At 40.0% G+C, this 21,001-nt stretch overlaps 1 protein-coding gene across 4 annotated transcripts in view; it reads right to left on the reverse strand.

Moving 5' to 3' along the window:
- Positions 1-21,001, reverse strand: part of SNX7 (sorting nexin 7) — a 61,586-nt gene that overhangs the window by 17,965 nt on the left and 22,620 nt on the right. For 2 of the 4 annotated variants that reach the window (XM_073356955.1, XM_073356954.1), the window contains 2 exons: positions 18,282-18,481; positions 15,940-16,026 (listed from right to left, as the gene is read on the reverse strand). In XM_073356955.1, coding sequence (XP_073213056.1) covers positions 15,940-16,026; positions 18,282-18,481 — 287 coding nt within the window. Of the gene's footprint in view, positions 1-8,043; positions 8,353-12,507; positions 12,713-15,939; positions 16,027-18,281; positions 18,482-21,001 lie in introns of those variants that run through there. The other 2 variants (XM_073356957.1, XM_073356956.1) reach the window with 2 other exon arrangements.

The following is a 21,001-nucleotide window of genomic DNA, read 5'->3' on the forward strand; positions in this document are numbered from 1 at the left end:
GTGACAAATCTGAGGAATTGTCACAGATTGAAGCGTCACTAGAGGTGGTTTTGGAATTCATTGAGAAACTTAACAGTAACAAGTCACCGGGACGAGATGATATTCACCCAAGGGTTCTGAAAGAACTCAAATGTGAAACTGCAGAACTATTAACTATGGTTTGTAACCTGTCCTTTTAAATCAGCTACTGTACCCAGTGACTGGAAGATAGCTAATGTAATGCCAATATTTAAGAAGGGCTCTGGAGGTGATCCTGGCAATTACAGACTGGTAAGTCTAATGTCAGTACCGGACAAATTAGTTGAAACAAAAGAAAAGAATAAAATTGTCAGACACACAGAAGAACATAAATTGTTGAGCAAAAGTCAACATGGTTTCTGTACAGGGAGATCATGTCTCCCTGATCTATTAGAGTTCTTTGAGGGGGTCAACAAACATGTGGACAAGGGGGATCCAGTGGACATAATGTACTTAGATTTCCAGAAAGCCTTTGACAAGTTCCCTCACCAAAGGCTCTTATGTAAATCAAGTGGTCATGGGATAAGAGGGAAGATCCTTTCACGGACTGAGAACTGGTTAAAAGACAGGGAACAAAGGGTAGGAATAAATGGTAAATTTTCAGAATGGAGAGGGGTGTTCCCCAATGGTCAGTCCTAGGACCAATCCTATTCACCTTATTCATAAATGATCTGGAGAAAGGGGTAAACAGTGAAGTGGCAAAGTTTGCAGATGATACTAAACTGCTCAAGATAGTTAAGACCAAAGCAGACTGTGAAGAACTTCAAAAAGATCTTACAAAACTAAGTGATTGGGCAACAAAATGGCAAATTAAATTTAATGTGGATAAATGTAAAGTAATGCACATTGGAAAAAATAACCCCAACTGTACATACAATATGATGGCGGCTAATTTAGCTACGACTAATCAGGAGAAAGATCTTAGAGTCAACATGGACAGTTCTCTGAAGACGTCCATGCAGTGTGCAGTGGCAGTCAAAAAAGCAAACGGGATGTTAGGAATCATTAAAAAAGGGATGGAGAATAAGATGGAGAATATCTTATTGCCCTTATATAAATCCATGAATACTGCGTACAGATGTGGTCCCCTCACCTCAAAAAAGATATACTGGCATTAGAAAAGGTTCAGAAAAGGGCAACTAAAATGATTAGGGGTTTGGAACGGGTCCCATATGAGGAGAGATTGAAGAGGCTAGGACTTTTCAGCTTTGAAAAGAGGAAACTAAGGGGGGATACGCTCGAGGTATATAAAATCATGAGTGGTATGGAGAAAGTGAGTAAGGAAAAGTTATTTACTTGTTCCCATAATATTAAGAACTAGGGGCCACCAAATGAAATTAATGGGTAGCAGGTTTAAAATTAATAAAAGGAGGTTCTTCTTCACTCAGCTCACAGTCAACCTGTGGAACTCCTTGCCTGAGTCCTTGTGAAGGCTAGTACTATAACAGGGTTTAAAAAGAGAACTAGATAACATCCATGAATTTAAGTCCATTAATGGCTATTAGCCAGGATGGGCAAGGAATGGTGTCCCTAGCCTCTGTTTGTCAGAGAGTGGAGATGGATGGCAGGAGAGAGATCACTTGATCATTACCTGTTAGGTTCACTCCCTCTGGGGCACCTGGCTTTGGCCACTGTCGGTAGACAGGATACTGGGCTGGATGGACCTTTGGTCTGACCCAGTATGGCCATTCTTATGTATAGCTGAATCAAATACCACAGTAGTAAACTGAAACAAATACAGACATTATACAACAAAGTGAAAAAGTGAAGTGAGAGAATGATGGAACACTTAAAACAATTCACTTACCACAATTAAAATTATAAAAGACTTATGTACTTCCTAAAAATGGTTCTCTGTAAAGTTTAATGTAAAAATTACATCCACAAAAAGAAAAAAGAACAGACATGTCAGAAGTTCTCCAAACATACACATAAGACCCAAAAGCCTACCAATATTTAGGCATTGAAGTAGTAGACCTGTCAGGGTTCCCTCCCCACTCTGAACTCTAGGGTACAGATGTGGGAACCCACATGAAAGACCCCCTAAGCTTATTTCTACCAGCTTAGGTTAAAACTTCTCCAAGGCACAAATTCTTTGCCCTTGGAGGGTGCGCTGCCACCACGAAGTGATTTAACAAAGAATCAGGGAAAGGACCATTTGGAGTTCCTATTCCCCCAAAATATCCCCCCAAGCCCTTACACCCCCTTTCCTGGGGAGGCTTGAGAATATCATCCTAACCAGTTGGTTACAAAGTGATCACAGATCCAAATCCTTGGGTCTTAGGACAATAGAAAATCAGGTTCTTAAAAGAAGGATTTTATTTTTAAAAAAAGGTAAAAATCACCTCTGTAAAATCAGGATGGAAAATAACTTTACAGGGTAACAAAAGATTCAAAAACACAGCAGAACTTCCTCTAGGCTTAGTTTCAAACTTACAAAAAACAGGAATAAACCTCCCTCCAGCAAAGGAAAATTCACAAGCAAAACAAAAGAACCTAACACGCCTTGCCTGGCTTTTACTTACATTTTTTGTCATATGAGAGACTTTTAGGATGGTTTATAGGAGAAGGAGTTTTCTGACCTGATGTTTCTCTGCTCCCCAAGAGAACACACCAAAACAAAGCCTCCCCCCCACCCCCCACAAGATTTGAAAGTATCTTTTTTCCCCATTGGTCCTTTTGGTCAGGTGCCAACCAGGTTATTTGAGCTTCTTAACCCATTACAGGTAAGGAGGAATTCTAGGCTACCCTTAGCTGTATGGTTATGACAAGACTTAACAGTGGTACTCATGTACTCAAGGACTTGATCCTGTAAACACTTACACACATGAGCAATCAATGAGACTCAGAATGAGATTGCTTTAACACATCCATAAGAATCAGGGCTTTAAACAAGACATAATGTATAGCTATAGCACTCTTTTCTTTCCCCCCTCAGTGACTACAGCAAGAGATTTCTGGGGAGGGGTGCAGGGTGAGAGAGGAGAGTATTATAGCATTTGTCATATTGCAATATTAGAAAGATGTGAGAGTATAAACTGAAACTCTACTCATAATTTATCAAATTAAAAACAAAACCTACATTAATGCAAACAGAAAGACAGCACAATTACATTTACAAAAAAACAAACCAAAATACTCGGTGCTAGAAGTGCTAAAATTAGCATTGCTACAGCAAGGTTCACAGGCACACTGCACATATGAAACAATTTTCTCCCCATTTTTGTAAGCACATGATTATGTTATTGTTTGTATATTTAACTATATGGCTGCCAAATAAAGTAAGACGTATCGTGCAATTTGGGGAACACTGTAGGAACCTTAGCTTTCACATGTCATGGGTGAAATCCTGGATCCATGACTTAATTTGAACTGTGCATCCTTAAATGTTGTATTCATAGTTTTGCTTTCAATTTTTTTTTTTTAAAAGAAAAACCCCCTACAATATTGTCTGTGGTTAACATTAGCATTTAAATGGTCCAAATTAATTACCTCAGTGGAACTGAACAGGGTGGAGGTATGTTCATGGCTTTGCCACTGCTATTTGGCTGAAGACAATTTTTTGTAAAGCTATGTTTGGAAAACAGCAGCACAGGATCACGCTGTGATACCTGAATTTCTGTAGCAGAATGGCAGAAAATTAATACTTTTAAAATGAAAGCTTAGAATCTGCAAAATATTGTAAAATACAGCAAAGGTTAGAAGAGGCATACTACTGAAGGATTTCTGATTTCCCCCTTATTTCCCACCTCAAAACTAAGCATGCAGAATTAACTACTAAATAACTTAAACCTGGGATAGGTGTGTATTGCTATGTTCTCTACAAAGTACAATTCACTAATTATGAACTGATATATAAGGAAGTATACCAGAGCAATACCTTTTTTCTACCTTATGAAACTTTGATTTAAGTAAATTGTATCATGTTTGGTAATGTGTGACACTAAAATCTAGTTTGTGAAGGAGGAATAATCCACTTGACAAAAGCATTGCAAGAGACGGGACTGTCCCTCAAAAAAATAAATAAATAATGCAATGTTTCTGGTTTAAAAAATACAGTATTTTGAAGGTGCTGAATCAGTTGCTAAGCAAAAGGGATGAGGACAAGACAAAGGTGGTCTAAAACTACAGACTATCATGAAGATACCACAGAACCAATCAACCAATGAACAAATAAAAGGGGTGCTGGAGTGCAAACATCTGAATCTCACACATTTTACAGAGGAAAAGAAATGGACAATAAAATCCAAATAGCTACTGTTGAAAGATATAAAAAGTCAAGTCTAGAAACCCTGTAGGGCCCAGCTACCTTTAGTATATTACTGTTAATGGGAAACAAAATATTCTACTGTAACTCTGAATTCTAAGCTAAGAAATACAAAGTTAACAGAAGTAGCCACCAGAATATTTCTGCTTTAAAACAATTGTCTTTTAAATGAGTTACCTTAAGGGTTATATGCATTCTTAGCTTTAAAATGTATTCATTTAAAGAAGTTTAATATGTTTAGCAAAGATTACAGATAAAGAGATCTTTATTCGGTGTATTGAATGAAATATAGATGCTTGAAAATTAGGCCTTAGAAATCTAGAACATTTACTGGCTAATTAAAAAAATATAATAAATACTATACTTTACCTGCAGTACCTTTAATAAGCATATTTATATAACACACTAAAATCAAATAGCGTAAGACTCCATAACAAGTGATAAAATTAAGAATTATGATTATTTCAGTGGAACTGACAAAAACATCTGATGCACTTCCTCAGCTGGGTTCATAACATCATTGAGAGGTCTGTCATCTGACTTAACTCTTTCTAGCCTCTTTATATTTCAGGCCATGTCTTTTTGGCATCAGTCCATCAGTAGATATAAACCACAGAATAGTGGCAGCAAAAGCTAATTTATTTGTTCCAACAAGATTTATAACCGCAATTTCAGTATTTTAGATTTGTTTTCCAGATTTTTTTGAACAGTTATCTCACAATAAACCTTATGTTAAATCCCACACTTAAGCTGAATTCAGTTCTCTCTTGTATGAGAACACAGCTGGGGCAGCAATAGTCTATACTATTGGCTTTCTTTAGCTATATGTCAAATCCCATATTGTTATGCAGAGAGACAGGGTTAAATAAAATGAGTTTGTGTTCTTGATTTACTCAAACAGAAAACCTTAATGTCATGAAGTTCACTTTGTGACTCAACCTATTTGAATGAAATCAGAAAGCCTCAGCAGTAACAGCTGTATTGACCTCAAAATATTTTGTACCCTTTATAACCTCTTATTTTTTAAACCATTCAGTGACAAAGAACAATTTAACAACTCATATAAAGATTTTGCACTAGCCTTTTATCAGCACTAACAGCAGTTTGTGATTCGACATGTATGGCAGAAATGCTTTTCTAATTGGATTAGAGTTCATGCCACTCATTGTCAGCAGAATTTTTGACCACTAGATTGCACTGACAAATTCAATCTGACATCTGAGTTGAGATCATCAAAAGCTATATAATATCTGCTTAAAAATAAACTTTGAAAACCATACAAAAATGGAGCCAAGCTCAGTGGTGAATATTAATTATAATGAAAGCAGCAGGGTAAGGTGCCTTCTCAATCATAAGCTTCTGCTTTCAGGCACTTCTTTTTAACAAATAAACAAATTATTTTATGCTGAAGTCCCTGTTAAAAACTTCAACATATTTTTTTTAAACATAGTAAAAGTCTTAACCATTTAAAATTCATCTGAATATGAAAAATGTTTCATAGATTTTACAAAAAGAAAACCGTTCCAAAAAGTGTTATGCCTCAATATGCTAAATCAGTTTAATTTTAAAACTTCAAACTTGTCATTGACTTAGTTTCCATTGACAGGCTGAATGATTTATGTTTGTTTTATTTATAAGTAAGGCAAAGAGTTAATCATGGGTATTTTTAGTAAAAGTCATAGACAGGTCACGGGCTGTGAATTTTTGTTTATTGCCCGTGACCTGATCATGACTTTTATTATATAAATACGCCTGACTAAAACTTAGCAGCTCCTAGGGCCTGGGGTGCTGCTGCTCTGGGGGGCCCCAGGATACCACTGCTGTGGGGGGCCGGGGGCTGACTGCCTCCAATCACCCCTGCTCCAAGGCCCTGGGGACTGCTGCTCGGGTGCTTCTCCCACGCCAGCTGCCTGAGCAGCGGCTGGTGCAGCTGACCCTCGGCCTGCTGCTTGGGCATTCCCTGGGGCTGCCCCTAGGCCAGCCGCCCCAGACTGCCCAAGCAGCAGTCAGTGTGGCTGCTGTGGGGTGCCAGAGCAGCTGGCCTCGGGATCAGCTGCACCGGCCCTTGCAGGTATGAAAGTCATGGAGGTTGCGGACGTGACTTCCACGACCTCCGTGACAGAACTGCAGCCTTATTTATAAGGGTCCAGCTCAAGTCCAAATGCCTGCACCACAATTTCACAGCCCAAGCCCTGTGAGCCCAAGGCAGCTGAAACAGGCCAGAGTGGGTGTTTTATTGCAGTGTAGACAAACCCATACTGTACCACTGAAGTCAATAAGAATATTACTGTTGACTTCATGGAGAACAAAATCAAGCCCGGTGGGTGCTTAATTTTCCTGTGAAATGAAATTTAGTGGAAAAAACATTTATACAGACCCTGAAACGTGGTAGGTGCTCAACAGATAAATAAGATTAGGTCCCTGACCCAAGGGATGGGAGAAAAGGGATGCGACTAAAAGCAAAACTGGTGGAGTAGCGAAGGTTAGCACACATCTTGTTTGTTTTACTACTATGCTTATTTATTACAGAATGGTTGGGCACAGAACATATATACACCTTATCAGAAAATACAAAGTTGTGGTTCTCACAGTAGTCATAACTTGGTAAGTTGCATGTATATTACAGGAGAACCTCAGTTAGGAACAGCTCAGGAATGATGGTTGTTTGTAACTTTGAACTGTTCGTAACTGAACAAAACTTTATGGCTGTTGTTCAAAAGTTTGCAGCTGAACATTGACTTAATACAGCTTTGAAACTTTACTATGCAGAAGAAAAATGCTGCTTTCCCTTTATTTTTTTAGTAGTTTACGTTTAACACAATACTGTACTTGCACTTTTTTTGGGGGGGCGGGGGGGTCCTCTACTACTGCCTAATTGTGTATTTCCGGTTCCAAATGAGGTGTGTGGTCAGTTCATAACTCTGAGGTTCTACTGTATATGTCCTAAATTTACTTAGCATAAGCCATACTGCAAGTTATTACACATAATCTTAGCCAAGGAAAAGAACCTATTTATGACTGTTTCAACAATCATAATATTGAATATTTTGATTTGTACATAGAAATTCGACAATAATGTTCTAATACTACCTCTGCTAATAGCATGTTACTACTATTATTTTAAGTTTGACTCTAGGGTCAACAAAACAGTGCACCAATTTTTGTAGCCAAGACTACCTTCAAGAAAAAGGCGTTTAAGTTCTAATTAAGAAAAGTTCTTGAAAATACAATTGCCACTCAATTAGATAACATGGAATTTCAAGATCAGATTAGATCTGAAGGACATCTGTGCTAAAGCTATAATGAAACTGCAAAGCAGAAATAAGAGATCAGCAACATGATCTTCTAAAATGTGTGAGAAATAAGAGGATTCAAAGAAAGAATCAGAGGCCTGAACGCTGATTACCACACTGCTCGAGGCATTTATCTGAATTAAAATTAGGAAACAGAAATAGAAGAAAAGAACAGGCTGTACACAGGATTATCTTGAAAAATTTATTTTAAACAGAATAGAAATGATCACCGCTATGATGCAACATTTTAACTACAAAAAATTACCCCCGTATAATCAATATTGTGATAAAGAAAATCTTTCTTTTTTATTTATAAATAGCTCTAATGCTCACAAATTCAACAAAATTGAGTTTGTTGGGCTACAAGTACCATTTTAGTATGTTAGAATACTTAATCAGGTTTTAAGAAAAATATAATCTTGAAAGAAAAAATTGCATGCATGGTTAGCCAAAGCAGCATGAATTTATGTATGGCTATACAGGGAATTGTTCTTAAACACAGAAAATACAATAAGCATTTGAGCATAATTCTGAGTAATATGACAATCAGGAAGCTGACGGGTATGTCCACACTATGAAATTAGGTCGATTTTATAGAAGTCGATTTTTAGAATTCGATTTTACAATTGATTGCATATGTCCACACGAAGCACATTAAGTCAGCAGAGTGCATCCTCACTGCCGTGGCTAGCATTGACTTACGGAGTAGTGCACCGTAGGTAGCTATCCCACAGTTCTTGCAGTCTCTGCCACTCTGGGTTAAGCTCCCAATGCCTGATGGGGCAAAAACATTGTCATGGGTGGTTTTGGGTACATGTCATCAGTCACCCCTCCCTCCATGAAAGCAACAGCAGACAATTGTTTTGTGCCTTTTTTCCTGGGTTACCCATGCAGATGCCATACCACAGCAAGCATGGAGCCTGCTCAGCTCACTGTAACTGCTGCTGTTGTGGGAAGTCTACTGTGGGGGCTGCTGTGATCCAAGTAGCCAATGCAATCATTGATGTTGTGTTATCAAAGGTAGTGACTCTGGGAAATGTGCAGGGCCTTTTTAGATTTTAGGTGCATCATATTCCTGTCCTTTGTCGCTGGTGAAGGAGTCTTGCAGCCGTACATTCCAGTCCTGTCGGCACTGTAACACCCCATAGCACTTCTGTGGTTGACACATGTAACAGCTCCAGGGCTCTTGCTCTTTTGCCTTGGCCGAGGTACCTTGCTCTACCAGGACCTCCAAGCATTCGACACAGAAGCACCTGCAGCAGCGGTCATTGCTCATTGGACATGTAGCTTGGCCGGGGGTTCTGGGAACATCTTCCCTGCCCGGCTCCTAGCAACCTCCAGCGCATGGTGTATGTCTCCACCGCTTCAACTCTGCTCTCCTGCGAGCTGGGGGCTTCTGCCTCAGGCTGCTCTCCCAGGCGGCAGCACCATGCAGTCACGCCTACCCCAGCCTACCCCTTGCTCCCATGGAGCAGTTCAACTATAGGCTGAGCAAGTGCAGAATGGTGACAGAATGTGCCTTTGGACGTTTAAAAGCTCGCTGGCGCTGTTGGTCAGACCTCAGCACAACCAACGTTCCCACTGTTATTGCTGCTTGCTCTGTGCTCCATAAGATCTGTGAGATTAAGGGGGAGACGTTTATGGCAGGATGGGAGGTTGAGGCAAATGGCCTGGCATCCAGTTTTGAGCAGCCAGACACCAGGGTGATTAGAAGAGCACAGCAAGGCATGCTGTTCATCAGAGAGGCTTTGAAAACCAGTTTCATGACTGACCAGGCTTCGGTGTGACAGCTGGTGTGTGTTTCTCCTTGATGCAAACCCACCCCCTTTGTTCCTTTTAATTCCCTGTAAGCCAATCATCCGCCCCCTTCGAAATAAAGTAATTATTGTTTTGAAACCATGCATTCTTTCTTTATTAATTAAAAAGAAAATGAGATAACGGACAAGGTAGCCCAGGTGGGGGAGGAGGGAAGGACAAGGCCACATTGCTTATTGTAGCCCCACTAAAAATCAAACTGTTTGAATGACAGCCTTCTGTTGCTTGGACCATCCTCTGGAGTGGAGCCGCTAGGTGCCCAGAGACTCCCTCCCCACGTTCTTGGGCATCTGGGTAAGGAGGCTATGGAACATGGGGAGCTACTCTCTATACAGTAGATGCAGCAGGCGTCTGTGCTCTTGTTGGCTTTCCTGCAGCTCCAACAGATGCTTCATCATGTCCGTTTGCTCCCCCATCAGTCTCAGCATCGCGTCCTGCCTCCGCTCTTTGCTCACTTAATTCTTTCCTGGCCTCTGCCCCTGAATGTCTCCATGCATTAAGCTGTGCCCTATTAGGGCAGGAGGACTGCATGAGCTCAGAAAATAGGTCATTGCGAGTGCATTTTTTTTGCCTTCTAATCTGCGATAACCTCAGGGATGGAGATGATAGGGGGAGCGTAGAAACATCCTACGCACTACCATTCTGGGGGGACTGCATGGTCACCTGTGCTGCTGAGTTCACCAAGCTGACCAAACAGGAAATGAAATTCAAAAAGTTCCCAGGGCTTTTCCTGTGTACCTGGCTAGTGCAGAGTTCAAAGTGCTGTCCAGAGCGGTCACAATGGAGCACTCTGGGATAGCTCCCAGAGGCCAATACCATCAATTTGTGTCCATACTACCCCAAATTCGACCCAGCAAGGTCGATTTTAGCACTACTCCCCTCGTCGGGAAGGAACATAGAAATAGATTAAGTGTCCTTTAGGTTGATGGAACGGGGTTGGTTGTGTGGATACAGTCATTTTTAAATCGACCTAATGCGGCTAAATTTGACCTAACCCCATAGTATAGACCAGGGTGAAGTGAGAAACTAGTTTCTAACCAGCTTTAGTTACTCATCACTGTTAAAAAAAAGTGGCATTTAAACTTTACATTTTAAATATTCTATTTTAGGATTTTGCACAGTTGTCCATCAAATTTTAATCATCGGTTTCTCTTGACTGTTAGAGCAAGTTAGCAACTGGCTTGTGATCCTTTGAATGGGCATGCACATTGCCAACATCACAAATGGCATCCATTTGGCTGAAAATCAATGCATTTGTTCAGACATACAATTTTAATTGGAATTTTTTAAAAAATTCCATCAGGGAATTTATTTGCATAACAGCTAATTATATAAGCTCCTACAACAGGGTTGAGGGAAAAAAGGTGCAGTTTTCCTTTATTTTTTTCCTCTTTTGAATACGGTTCTTTCCTCACTCTTCCCTTTTGCGTACTATTTTTCTCTATACTTCCTATTGGCAATTCCACTATAGCACAGAGCAACTTGGGAAAGAATTAAAATTTCATACAACTTATAAAGGAGAGGCAGACAATATTTCTGTGCAAGAAGATTAAATGTATTTAGGCCCCAATTCAGGACTTCAGTAGTCTCACTGATTTCAAGATGTGCATTGACTTCAAAGGCACAATTCATATATGTGAATAGCTTTAAATACATAAGTACCAGACAGCGGCGTATTAACCCCTAGGCCAACAAATTTGCAGGGGTGGCAAATTTATAACAGCAGCCAGAGGCTGCTTCCCCCAGTGCCAGTTCGCATCCTCTGCCCGCCCCAACTCCACCCCTTCCCCGCCCCCCCGCTCCTATTGGTCTCCTTCCCCAAATCCCCACCCCCCTCTCCTGAGCTTGCCACGTTCCCCCCTCTCCCACCTTCGCAAAGCTGTTTTGCGCACAAGCACTGGCAGGGAGCGGGGAGAAGCAGGACCTGGCAGCGCGCTCAGGGGAGGAGGTGGAGTCGAAGCAGAGGTGGGCTGGGGTGTGTGTGCGTGTGTGTGTGCGCGCACGCCAGCGCTGTACCGTGACTGCACGAGCCATGTTAAAGCACTGCGCAGCAGTGTTTTAATGTTGCCAGTGAATACATGCCCTCAGGCAGGTTTCGGTTAGATCACCTGCCCAGCTCCTCAGCAGCCTGGGCTTTCAGGCTCCCACCTCCTCAGACTAACTTCCCATTTCGGCAGCCCAGGCTCACAGAGCTTCCAAGATCCATGGCTCTGAAGCAGCCTGCTAGGTGGACGGCTTAGAGTCTGGGCACCCAGGGCTTCCCACCATTCATTTTCACAAATAATTTCTAAAGGTGGGGGGTTTGCCGCAAATCAGAATGAAACCAAATTTCAAAATAGTGAAGTCTTCCACACAATGAACTTAGCTTTCGCCATACAGCTCTAATAAACAGCTTCCTAAAACTTAGGCCTTAAGGCCTGATCCAAAGTTCACTAAACCAACAAGTCTTTCCATTTACTTTAATGATCTTAGACTAGGTTCTTAATCAGCAGCGCCTCTAGTTTCGAAGTAGTTTTCATCCAGGTTTGGTCGTTCAAATATAGTAAGGATCATATAACAGTCTAGAAATTGTAGACTTTGCTGTGTCCAAGCAATTGAAGTAAGCTGAAGTTCATGCAACTACTCCAGTCACTGAGCATACTAGGATTTTTTTTGTTTACATTCCTCTATATTTTTAATGGCATACAAATTTGCTGTGTATACTAAGGAGAGAAGAGAAAGGAAGTACAGAGCAGATCAAAGACAGATGAAAACACACAGTGGCAGCAAAAGGAGGACAGTAAAAGATACAAGTAAAATAAATTCTTACTTCATGAAAACCAAATATATGTGTTGTCTCAAAAGCCTCCAGAGAGACTAGAGTTCAGTTACAAACTACATAATAAAAAACATATGTACCTCATCCCAGAATATGATATCGTAGGTATCAAACGACACCAGATAGCAATATTTCATTATGTTTAATTCACTGACAAGAAATCAAATGGGGAATACAAAAAATACACATTTCAAATGTCAGAACAGTTTGAACATGAGACTTCTCCCAGTTTGTCTTTACATTAAACATATTATGAGACTTCTAACAGAAACCACTTGTGTCAAATCTTTGCTGTGCAGACAAATATGTTGTAACTTTTTAGTATTTTTTATATACTGTTTATACTGTACAGTATTTCATGCAAAAAACTACATGAAAACATTATTTAGATTGCAAAGTCAAGCACTCAAAAGGTTAGGAAATGCCAGAATTACGTTTCCAGCGCAACCTTAATTTTGCCCCCTTGCACGTCCATCCTGTGCACTGATTGAGACATGGGTCCTGTAGGAAAAATCATGTAAGCAAACAGTATCATAATGCAGCCATACACTGGGGCAGAATTAAAGTAGCACTGGCAACTATAAATCTGGCATCTCCTCACTTTCAATTGCTTTCACATGTCCCCAGTGGCCCAAGTCCCCTCTTGGGGCACCACAAGGGGTAGGGGCTGGCCCCCCAACAAAGCTTCTGCCTCCAGAAGCCCAACTCCCCTGCATTGCATCACATGGGGCTGCAGATCCCTCAACTCTGAGGTGAGGGGTGGGTGAGACAGACCGTACCAGAGGTAGGCTTTTTCTTTTCCAGCAACCATCCCCACATCCAGCACCCAGCCCTCCAGTTTGGAACAACAGCCTAGTCCTGTTGCCAGCTACTGCACTTAGCCATGTAGCCCAACTAGTAGCAGTCTGATATGGGTCCTAGGTAAGAAACCCAGTTCAGCTCTCTTCCTCCACCTGCTTCAGGTGCTCTGGTAGCTCCCAAGTCTTCCCAGTGCCGTGTTTGCTGATGCTCCACTTAGGTGCACTTGCAGAACAAGCTCCACTTGGAGAAGGGGAGCTTAAAAAGATGGAAGAGGAAGTTTGCCCAGGTGCCGGAGAGGCTGCTAGGGACTGCTAATGTGATCCAGTAGCAAGGGGAGCCCTGCCTGGGATTGTAGCTAGCTTCCCCTTTTCCTTCTGTCATGTTTTTTTTTTTTTTTTTTTTGGGGGGGGGGGGGAAGCAAGGGCAAACAGACACTGGAAGCCTCATATAGGCAACAGGCTAGGGAGCACCACCAGGGACTACACTAGAGGGAATTGAACTCAACAGTGACCCTGTGAGTTAGCTGAACTCCTGCTGGGAACAGTGAGATTGCGCAGGAGTCGGGGCCTCCTGTTGGGGACCCAGGCAGAGCTGGCTAGCAGGGTAATTGCCCAGGCCCCACACCACAGGAGGCCCTCTGAAGCTATGTTGCTTGGGCTTTGGCTTCAGCCTGGGGCAGTGGGGCTCGGGCTTCAGCCTCCGTCCCGGGCTCCAGCGAGTCACTTAGTCTCACTGTGCCTTGGTTCTCCATATGTCAAATTGGAAAGGGAATCATATAAGTACTTCAGATAAACAGAAGCCTATCACATCATTCTTCCTTTCAGTAAGACATAATAAGCTCCAGTACATCCCCCTTCTGCACTAGCTTGCTTTTGCTAGTCACCCTTCACTGCAAAGAACGAACTGTGCTACCCTTTTATTGCAATCCTTCAACCTTTTCTACCTATTATTTGCTCATATAAATTAGCAATACTCATATCCTTTACAAAACAGTAATTTCTATCAGGATCACTGGTTGATCATTTGGACATTAAAAATAGTTTGGCTTGCCTGCTAATTTCCTGGCAATTCTAAAAACCTGTGTTATCTGGAGGAAGGCAGCACAGAGCTGTCAGTCAATAAGCAATTTAACACTTACTCCCCCATCTTCTTGACTGCACATAGCCTAAGCAAGGTCTCTGTAGCTGCAGAGTATACTAGAAAAGCAACTACCAAAACAAACAGAGCCATAACAAGAACCATTTAGAAAACCCATGGAGACAGATTGCTAGACGTGTCCTCAGTGAAGAAATAAGCTAAATCTGGGTCAGCCATCTTGTCTGCCCTACAATGCAGCTGCTCACATATTCTGAGGCAGTGAAGCAAAAGGAGCAAGATCTCAAAGTACACCAGAAATTAGATTAAAAATATAAAACCTGAAGTTCATTGCTGGAACCAAAATTAAGTTATTTATATTAAAGAACAAGCCTGAGAAGTGGCAAAACAGTAGCAGGAGCTTGGATACTGTTCTTCCCCTTGTTTGACAGCTATCTACTACCCACTGTCACTACCCTGCAGGAGGAACAACCCAATCATTCAGTCTTGATACTCATAGAAGAAATGCTCATGTCATCTGACTGACTGTTTTGAAAACAAATATTAGGATTTTATGCAGAATACAAGAGTGGCTTGAAAATAAAATTTCTAGACTAACTTGTACTTTTTGCACTACAATTAAATAGCTGTCTGGGTTGGTAAATGATTCTTGAATTGAAAGTAATTAAGTTTTCAATCACAATTCTCTCTCAAAGCATAAAACTATCAGCTGATTTTTACATTATAGGATTGTTCTTGTTTGCAATATGCAAAATGGCACTGCATCAGTTTAGTATATGACACAGTGGGCCTGGTTTTCAATCTAGGCCTTAAACAGGCCTCTGGTTTGCACCTACAATTTTGCACAAGCTGTTATTTACACACCTAGGTATTTGACTGTCTCCCCAAATCAGGTACTTAAGATTTCCAAGTAACATCAATTGCACCCTCAAATTTATTACCAACTGCAAACATAAGAAAGCTGATCAAGCTTTCACAATCTTATCTAGTGTCAAAGGAGGAGATCTTACAGTCATTTTGTTAGAAACTATTTAAGACAGACATTTTCCCATTAAAGTCATAGGATGGGCTTTTCAAAAGCACTCAGTATTGGCCTAACTCTGCTCCCACTGAAGTCAACAGGGACTCTTACCAATTATTTCAATGGGAGCAGTTAGGCTGATGTCAAGTGCTTTTGAAATGCCCAAAAATATTGTCTAAAACAAAATGAAAGCCTACCAAGGAAATAAGTCCAAAAGTACATTTTTAAGGTCATTCCTTAAAAGTGATAAACACGAACTATTGTAACACTGATGCTGCTGCAGACAAAGGTAGCTAGAAGCTGCTGGGTGACACTTGGCCAGGCTCACAAGGTAAACAGATTGACACTAAAATGTGGAAGTCTAAAGGAATAAATGGCAGTCTTACAATGATAAAGTCACTAACTTACAGCTTTATTGCCAAATGTCAAACTCTGGCCCCTTGTTAGGGAGAAGCAACAAGCATGGAGATGCCCCACCAGTTCTGGTGATAAAAGCTCAATTAGCTTCACCAGAAGGGCACGATCCCTCCAAAACAAAAACAAACAATGCACGTTTAAAAAAAAAAAAAAAAAGCATAAACAAGGACAGGTTTGACCATCCTAACTACCTCTTCTAGGGCACTTCCGCAGCTGTATCAATTCTTATTTCCTGTGCAGTGCATGAACAAATTTTTTTAGAATCGGTCAGGAAGTGTACAGCCCCAAACCATGGCTTTTCAGGGCTTATTTTTGTCAGGGGAACTCCTAATTTTTAGTCAGAATAGGGTCCTTAGTGATAAAATTTAACATTCAGGAAGATTTACATACTTACCAGATCCTTTTCTGCCTTTTTATTGGATAAAGCATCAACTTTGGAATCAAGCTCTGCCTGAATTTGGTCTCTTCTTTTCAAGACACCCTTTAAAACATTACGATGAAATAGATTGTATTTAATTGTAATAATCTGTTTACAAAGACATCTTGCAATCAAGAGTACTTAACACTTTAGAGATTATGCCTTCAATAGAATTCTCAGATTTAAAAGGTTTTACTTAGATAACTTTAAAGCATCTATTGTAGGTTTGTTTTTATTACCTCCATTTTTTTTTTTAAACTGAAAAATTGTTAGGAATCCTACCAAACCCAATGCTATGATAATCTGTCAGGCTATGTAGCTGTCAATTATAAAGAATTATACAGTAAGTCAGTCTATGAAATAGTCATATTATTTTAATCCATTACAAGAATCATGATTTAGAGAAGTCCCAATATTGGAAGTATTTTATTTGAATAAAAGCAATAGCATAAGAGAGAGGACTCAACTAAAATGATATACCAGATACTATAGGAAATATCAATGTAAGTCTGCTATTTATGTATTATGTACCACAGTCTGGTGGCAAAGGAAAAGGAAGATTATCTTCAGATAAAGAATTTTGATCATCAGCTAAATCTATCAATGTTAGCAAGCCCACTTTTATTTAAGGTTAAGGCTAATTCAATAGATTTGATTCTTAGTAGAATGGCAAAAAACTAACATAAAAAAGGCAGGGAATATTGTCATAATTACTGGTCCTGTAGTCTGACAAGTTATATTCCAAACTGCTGTGGATTTGCTGTGTAACATCAAGTCAGTCAGTGAAAAGGTCTGTGTCTCAGTTTCCCCATCTGAAATTAAACTTCTCTCATAGAACTATTGTGAAGCTTGTGTCTTTTTAAGAGGACTCAGAAGAAAGATAGTATGTAACTATAAATTCAAAAACTCTTTGATAATCTTTTATTTTACCTTGTCCCAACAACTTTTACTCTTTAATTTAGGTATGCTTAGAGATTTACAGTATTCATATTTAGTACAGTTCATGTTGAACAGTATGGGGCATAACCAGCCCTAGTTAGAAGTTTATTTTACATTATGCTAGTTGCCAAAACGTTAATGTTGAAGAGGAAATACACTGCCACCCTGACTGGTACACATTGATAAATCATTCTCAATAAGATACCTTTTTAAAGGCTATCTTTTGAAACAGACATTACACAGAATTTTTAGTAACAGTATTTGGTCAATTATAAGTAATACAACTATAGTACATACTTATAACAAAACTTGCCATTCGGTACCTTAAAGTATCTCCTGTCTGATTACAAATATAAAATATAAGGTTATAAGAGTAAAATTGAAACAAGAAATGGGTTAATATTCTTTTGTGTATTTTTTTCCCTTTTACTTCCTCTTTTATCCTATATAGAACTACAGGAGAAACTATTAGAAATTCTCTGTTTGTCCGCCATTATAACAAATATCTATTCTAATTCCAAGGTAAAACTAATAATTTCAGTACTAATATGTGTATTATGTGTTCTTATTCACCAAGACAAAGTAAAGGTTTTCCTAGTTGTCTCCCACCAATGGCAGAATCTGTAAGAGAAACTGTTAGAAGGGCCTTGAATGGAACAGAATGCACAGTACTAGGCCCTGGCATAACATCTGCATGTCCATATGGCAGATGCATATCTATTAAAGAGGTTCATTGCTATTCTGGAAAAGTGAAGTCAGGATCTTAAGGTTTAGAAAGATCTCAAAGGAGGGAAAAACCTTGCCTTACCTTGTGTATCAGTCTCCATTCCTAGATGAGTCAATATTTTGACAGAGTGAAGACAGTTCTTCTGTATTAATCTTCATCATGAGTTGTAGTTCCTTGAACCCTTCTACAGTAAGGACAACTATTCTCTCCACTAGCATGTAAACCTTTCCTAAGGTGCGACAATTTCCAGGGAAAGGGACACACAACCCCTCAACCATTAATGTTGCTGTTATGGGGAGCTAGCTGCAGGAGGAAACTGGAGAGGAATCGCCACAGCGAAAGAAATCATCTTTTTGAGACTGGATACATCTTACCTGATTAATAGGGAAGCCGGGGGGGGGGGGGGAGGGAGGGGAGGGGGAGGATTTGGTGCAAGAGGGCAGCCATTCTAAGGAAAATTATTCTTGCTTTAAAAAAAAAAAAAAAGCTTTTTTCCACTTTAACTCATTTGTTATGTTCTCAATTAGCAGCAGAAAGAAACTGTAGCCCTCAAAGAGTTAATGCAGTGACTGCAAAATCAATTACATATAAAGCAGATTCTCTCTTCAAAGGTCACTTAATACACTGGTGTAAGCAACCTTTATGGTCTTACCGTTAATATTTCACTGTAGAGAACATATTCATGTAGAACAGGCAGCAAGTTTTCTGATAGTCCTGCCATCCGATTCTCAGTAGCTTTGCAGCACTTGTCAATGCAGCTGGCAACACCTTTTAATGAATCTACTAGATCTTCTTCTGATGCACACCAAAGAGTATGGATTGGACCATATTCCTTCATTTCACAATAATACCCTTAATACGAAGATTAGTGCATATTAGTACTCAAGTCAATGATAGATGCAAAGCACAGAAACTGAGGCTAGTTTCAAAATCTGGCCAAATGATCCTCAAAAAGATGTTGTTACAGGAAAAAAAGCTCTCTTCTTTTTTGTTGTTATTTTTGGTCAATGGAAATATCTCAAACTTGTACTCATTAAGCTATTACCAACATATTGCTAAAAAAAAAATCAGTGAAAAATGATCTTTTTGAAATAATTGTATATGCACAATAGGTTCAGTGTGTGCGCTTAAGTTCATTCCAGTTCTGGAGTTGTCAAGGTTCCTCCCACACTCTGAACTCTAGGGTACAGATGTGGGGACCTGCATGAAAACCTCCTAAGCTTACTTTTACCAGCTTAGGTTAAAACTTCCCCAAGGTACAAATTAATTTTATCCTTTGTCCTTGGAATATCCACTGCCACCACCAAACTCTAACTGGGTTTACTGGGAAACGTAGTTTGGACACGTCTTCCCCCCAAAATCCTCCCAACCCTTTCACCCCACTTCCTGGGAAAGGTTTGGTAAAAATTCTCACCAATTTGCATAGGTGACCACAGACCCAAACCCTTGGATCTGAGAACAATGAAAAAGCATTCAGTTTTCTTACAAGAAGACTTTTAATAGAAATAGGAGTAAAGGAATCACCCCTGTAAAATCAGGATGGTAGGTACCTTACAGGGTAAGGTATTAGATTCAAAACAGAGAATCCCTCTAGGCAAAACCTTAAGTTACAAAAAAGACACACAGACAGAAATAGTTATTCTATTCAGCACAATTCTTTTCTCAGCCATTTAAAGAAATCATAATCTAACACACACCTAGCTAGGTTACTTACTAAAGTTCTAAGACTCCATTCCTGGTCTATCCCCAGCAAAAGCAGCATACCAACAGACACAGACCTTTTTGTTTCTCTCCCTCCTCCCAGCTTTTGAAAGTATCTTGTCTCCTCATTGGTCATTTTGGTCAGGTGCCAGCGAGGTTACCTTTAGCTTCTTAACCCTTTACAGGTGAGATGATTTTTCCTCTGGCCAGGAGGGATTTTAAAGGGGTTTACCCTTCCCTTTACATTTATGACAGAAGTACTGCTTTATTACTACCACTCTGGAAGTATTTTTAAGTACTGGAAATCTCTTCAGAAAACAATCATTAGCTCTGTAGCTCAATATAACTTTGTAATTGTGGCCACGGTATTCTCTCAGAAAAAGTAAGGTCCAGACACTGCCACTTTTATAGACCTTTACTCTGTAGCAGTCTCATTAATTTCAGTAAGGCACTAAAGATGAGGGAGGCAGAATATGGCCCTATACTGTGTGTTCACATTAGCAATGTTCATGTGTTATGGGCCAAGGTAAATTGAAGTGGCTATGATGTTGGATCAAGTCCACACTGCTCTAATGTGTCTTTCTAATTTAATTCTGACTGTTGAGGTTTTCACAGTCCCTCTGCTTTTTCTGCCCTCTACAGCTTGGTCACAGTTGACTTTATACTGAAGAAACATCCAACAGAAAGACACATGAAGTAGTGTATGCAGAGAGGGATGCTTGTTTTGAGTTTAGTTGGTCTAAAAAGCCTCTGGAAACTTAATGGAAAATCCCAGATTGGGTTACAACTAGCAGGAAGCATCACTGCTTGACGAATGGTTCACTGCTGAGACAAAATCAGCTTTGCACATGACAAGTGTTCTGCAGGTTACTGCTGGGAAAGGCTAGACGTAAACATCTGGCAGCACTTGAGAGTGAATAAAACTCTAGGAAGCTTTACCACCAGTATTTTGGTGCTGGTGCTTTAAATGTATACCCAGGAACTTCTCTTCACTATATACCAACTACTCCTAGTGGAATGAACTGCTAAGACAAAAAAAAAAATCCCTTTGAGCAATATGTATTTCTTTTATGCAAGGAACGCCCAATTTAGTCAGGGCATGCAGAGATCTGGACTGACAGAGTAAGCTAAAGGAAACAAAGCCTTGGTTATTATGGAACACAGCGCAGCATTTCAAAGTATTTTTACATGCAAGAGAAAACCCTAAAGTATTGACCAGTGAGATTTTTAAAACACAGGATCAGCGTCAGATCAGATTCAAGCTCAGAAAAGTAAATATATAATTTAAAGATTCAAGTAAGTACATTCCATTCAGAACAAACTTTTCTTGAAAATCAAGGAAATTTCTAACAAGAGCATGAAGTTCAAACAAACCCATCTGACAGATGTTATGACCAACAAGAAAGGTAATATTTTTTTAAAAGAAGAAAGAGAAGAATGAGGGGGGATTTGATAGCTGCTTTCAACTACCTGAGAGGTGGTTCCAGAGAGGATGGTTCTAGACTATTCTCAGTGGTAGAAGAGGACAGGACAAGGAGTAATGGTCTCAAGTTGCAGTGGGGGAGGTTTAGGTTGGATATTAGGAAAAACTTTTTCACTAGGAGGGTGGTGAAACACTGGAATGTGTTACCTAGGGAGGTGGTGGAATCTCCTTCCTTAGAAGTTTTTAAG

Source organism: Lepidochelys kempii, chromosome 8 (assembly GCF_965140265.1).
Source record: "Lepidochelys kempii isolate rLepKem1 chromosome 8, rLepKem1.hap2, whole genome shotgun sequence".
NCBI classification, from domain to species: domain Eukaryota; kingdom Metazoa; phylum Chordata; order Testudines; family Cheloniidae; genus Lepidochelys; species Lepidochelys kempii.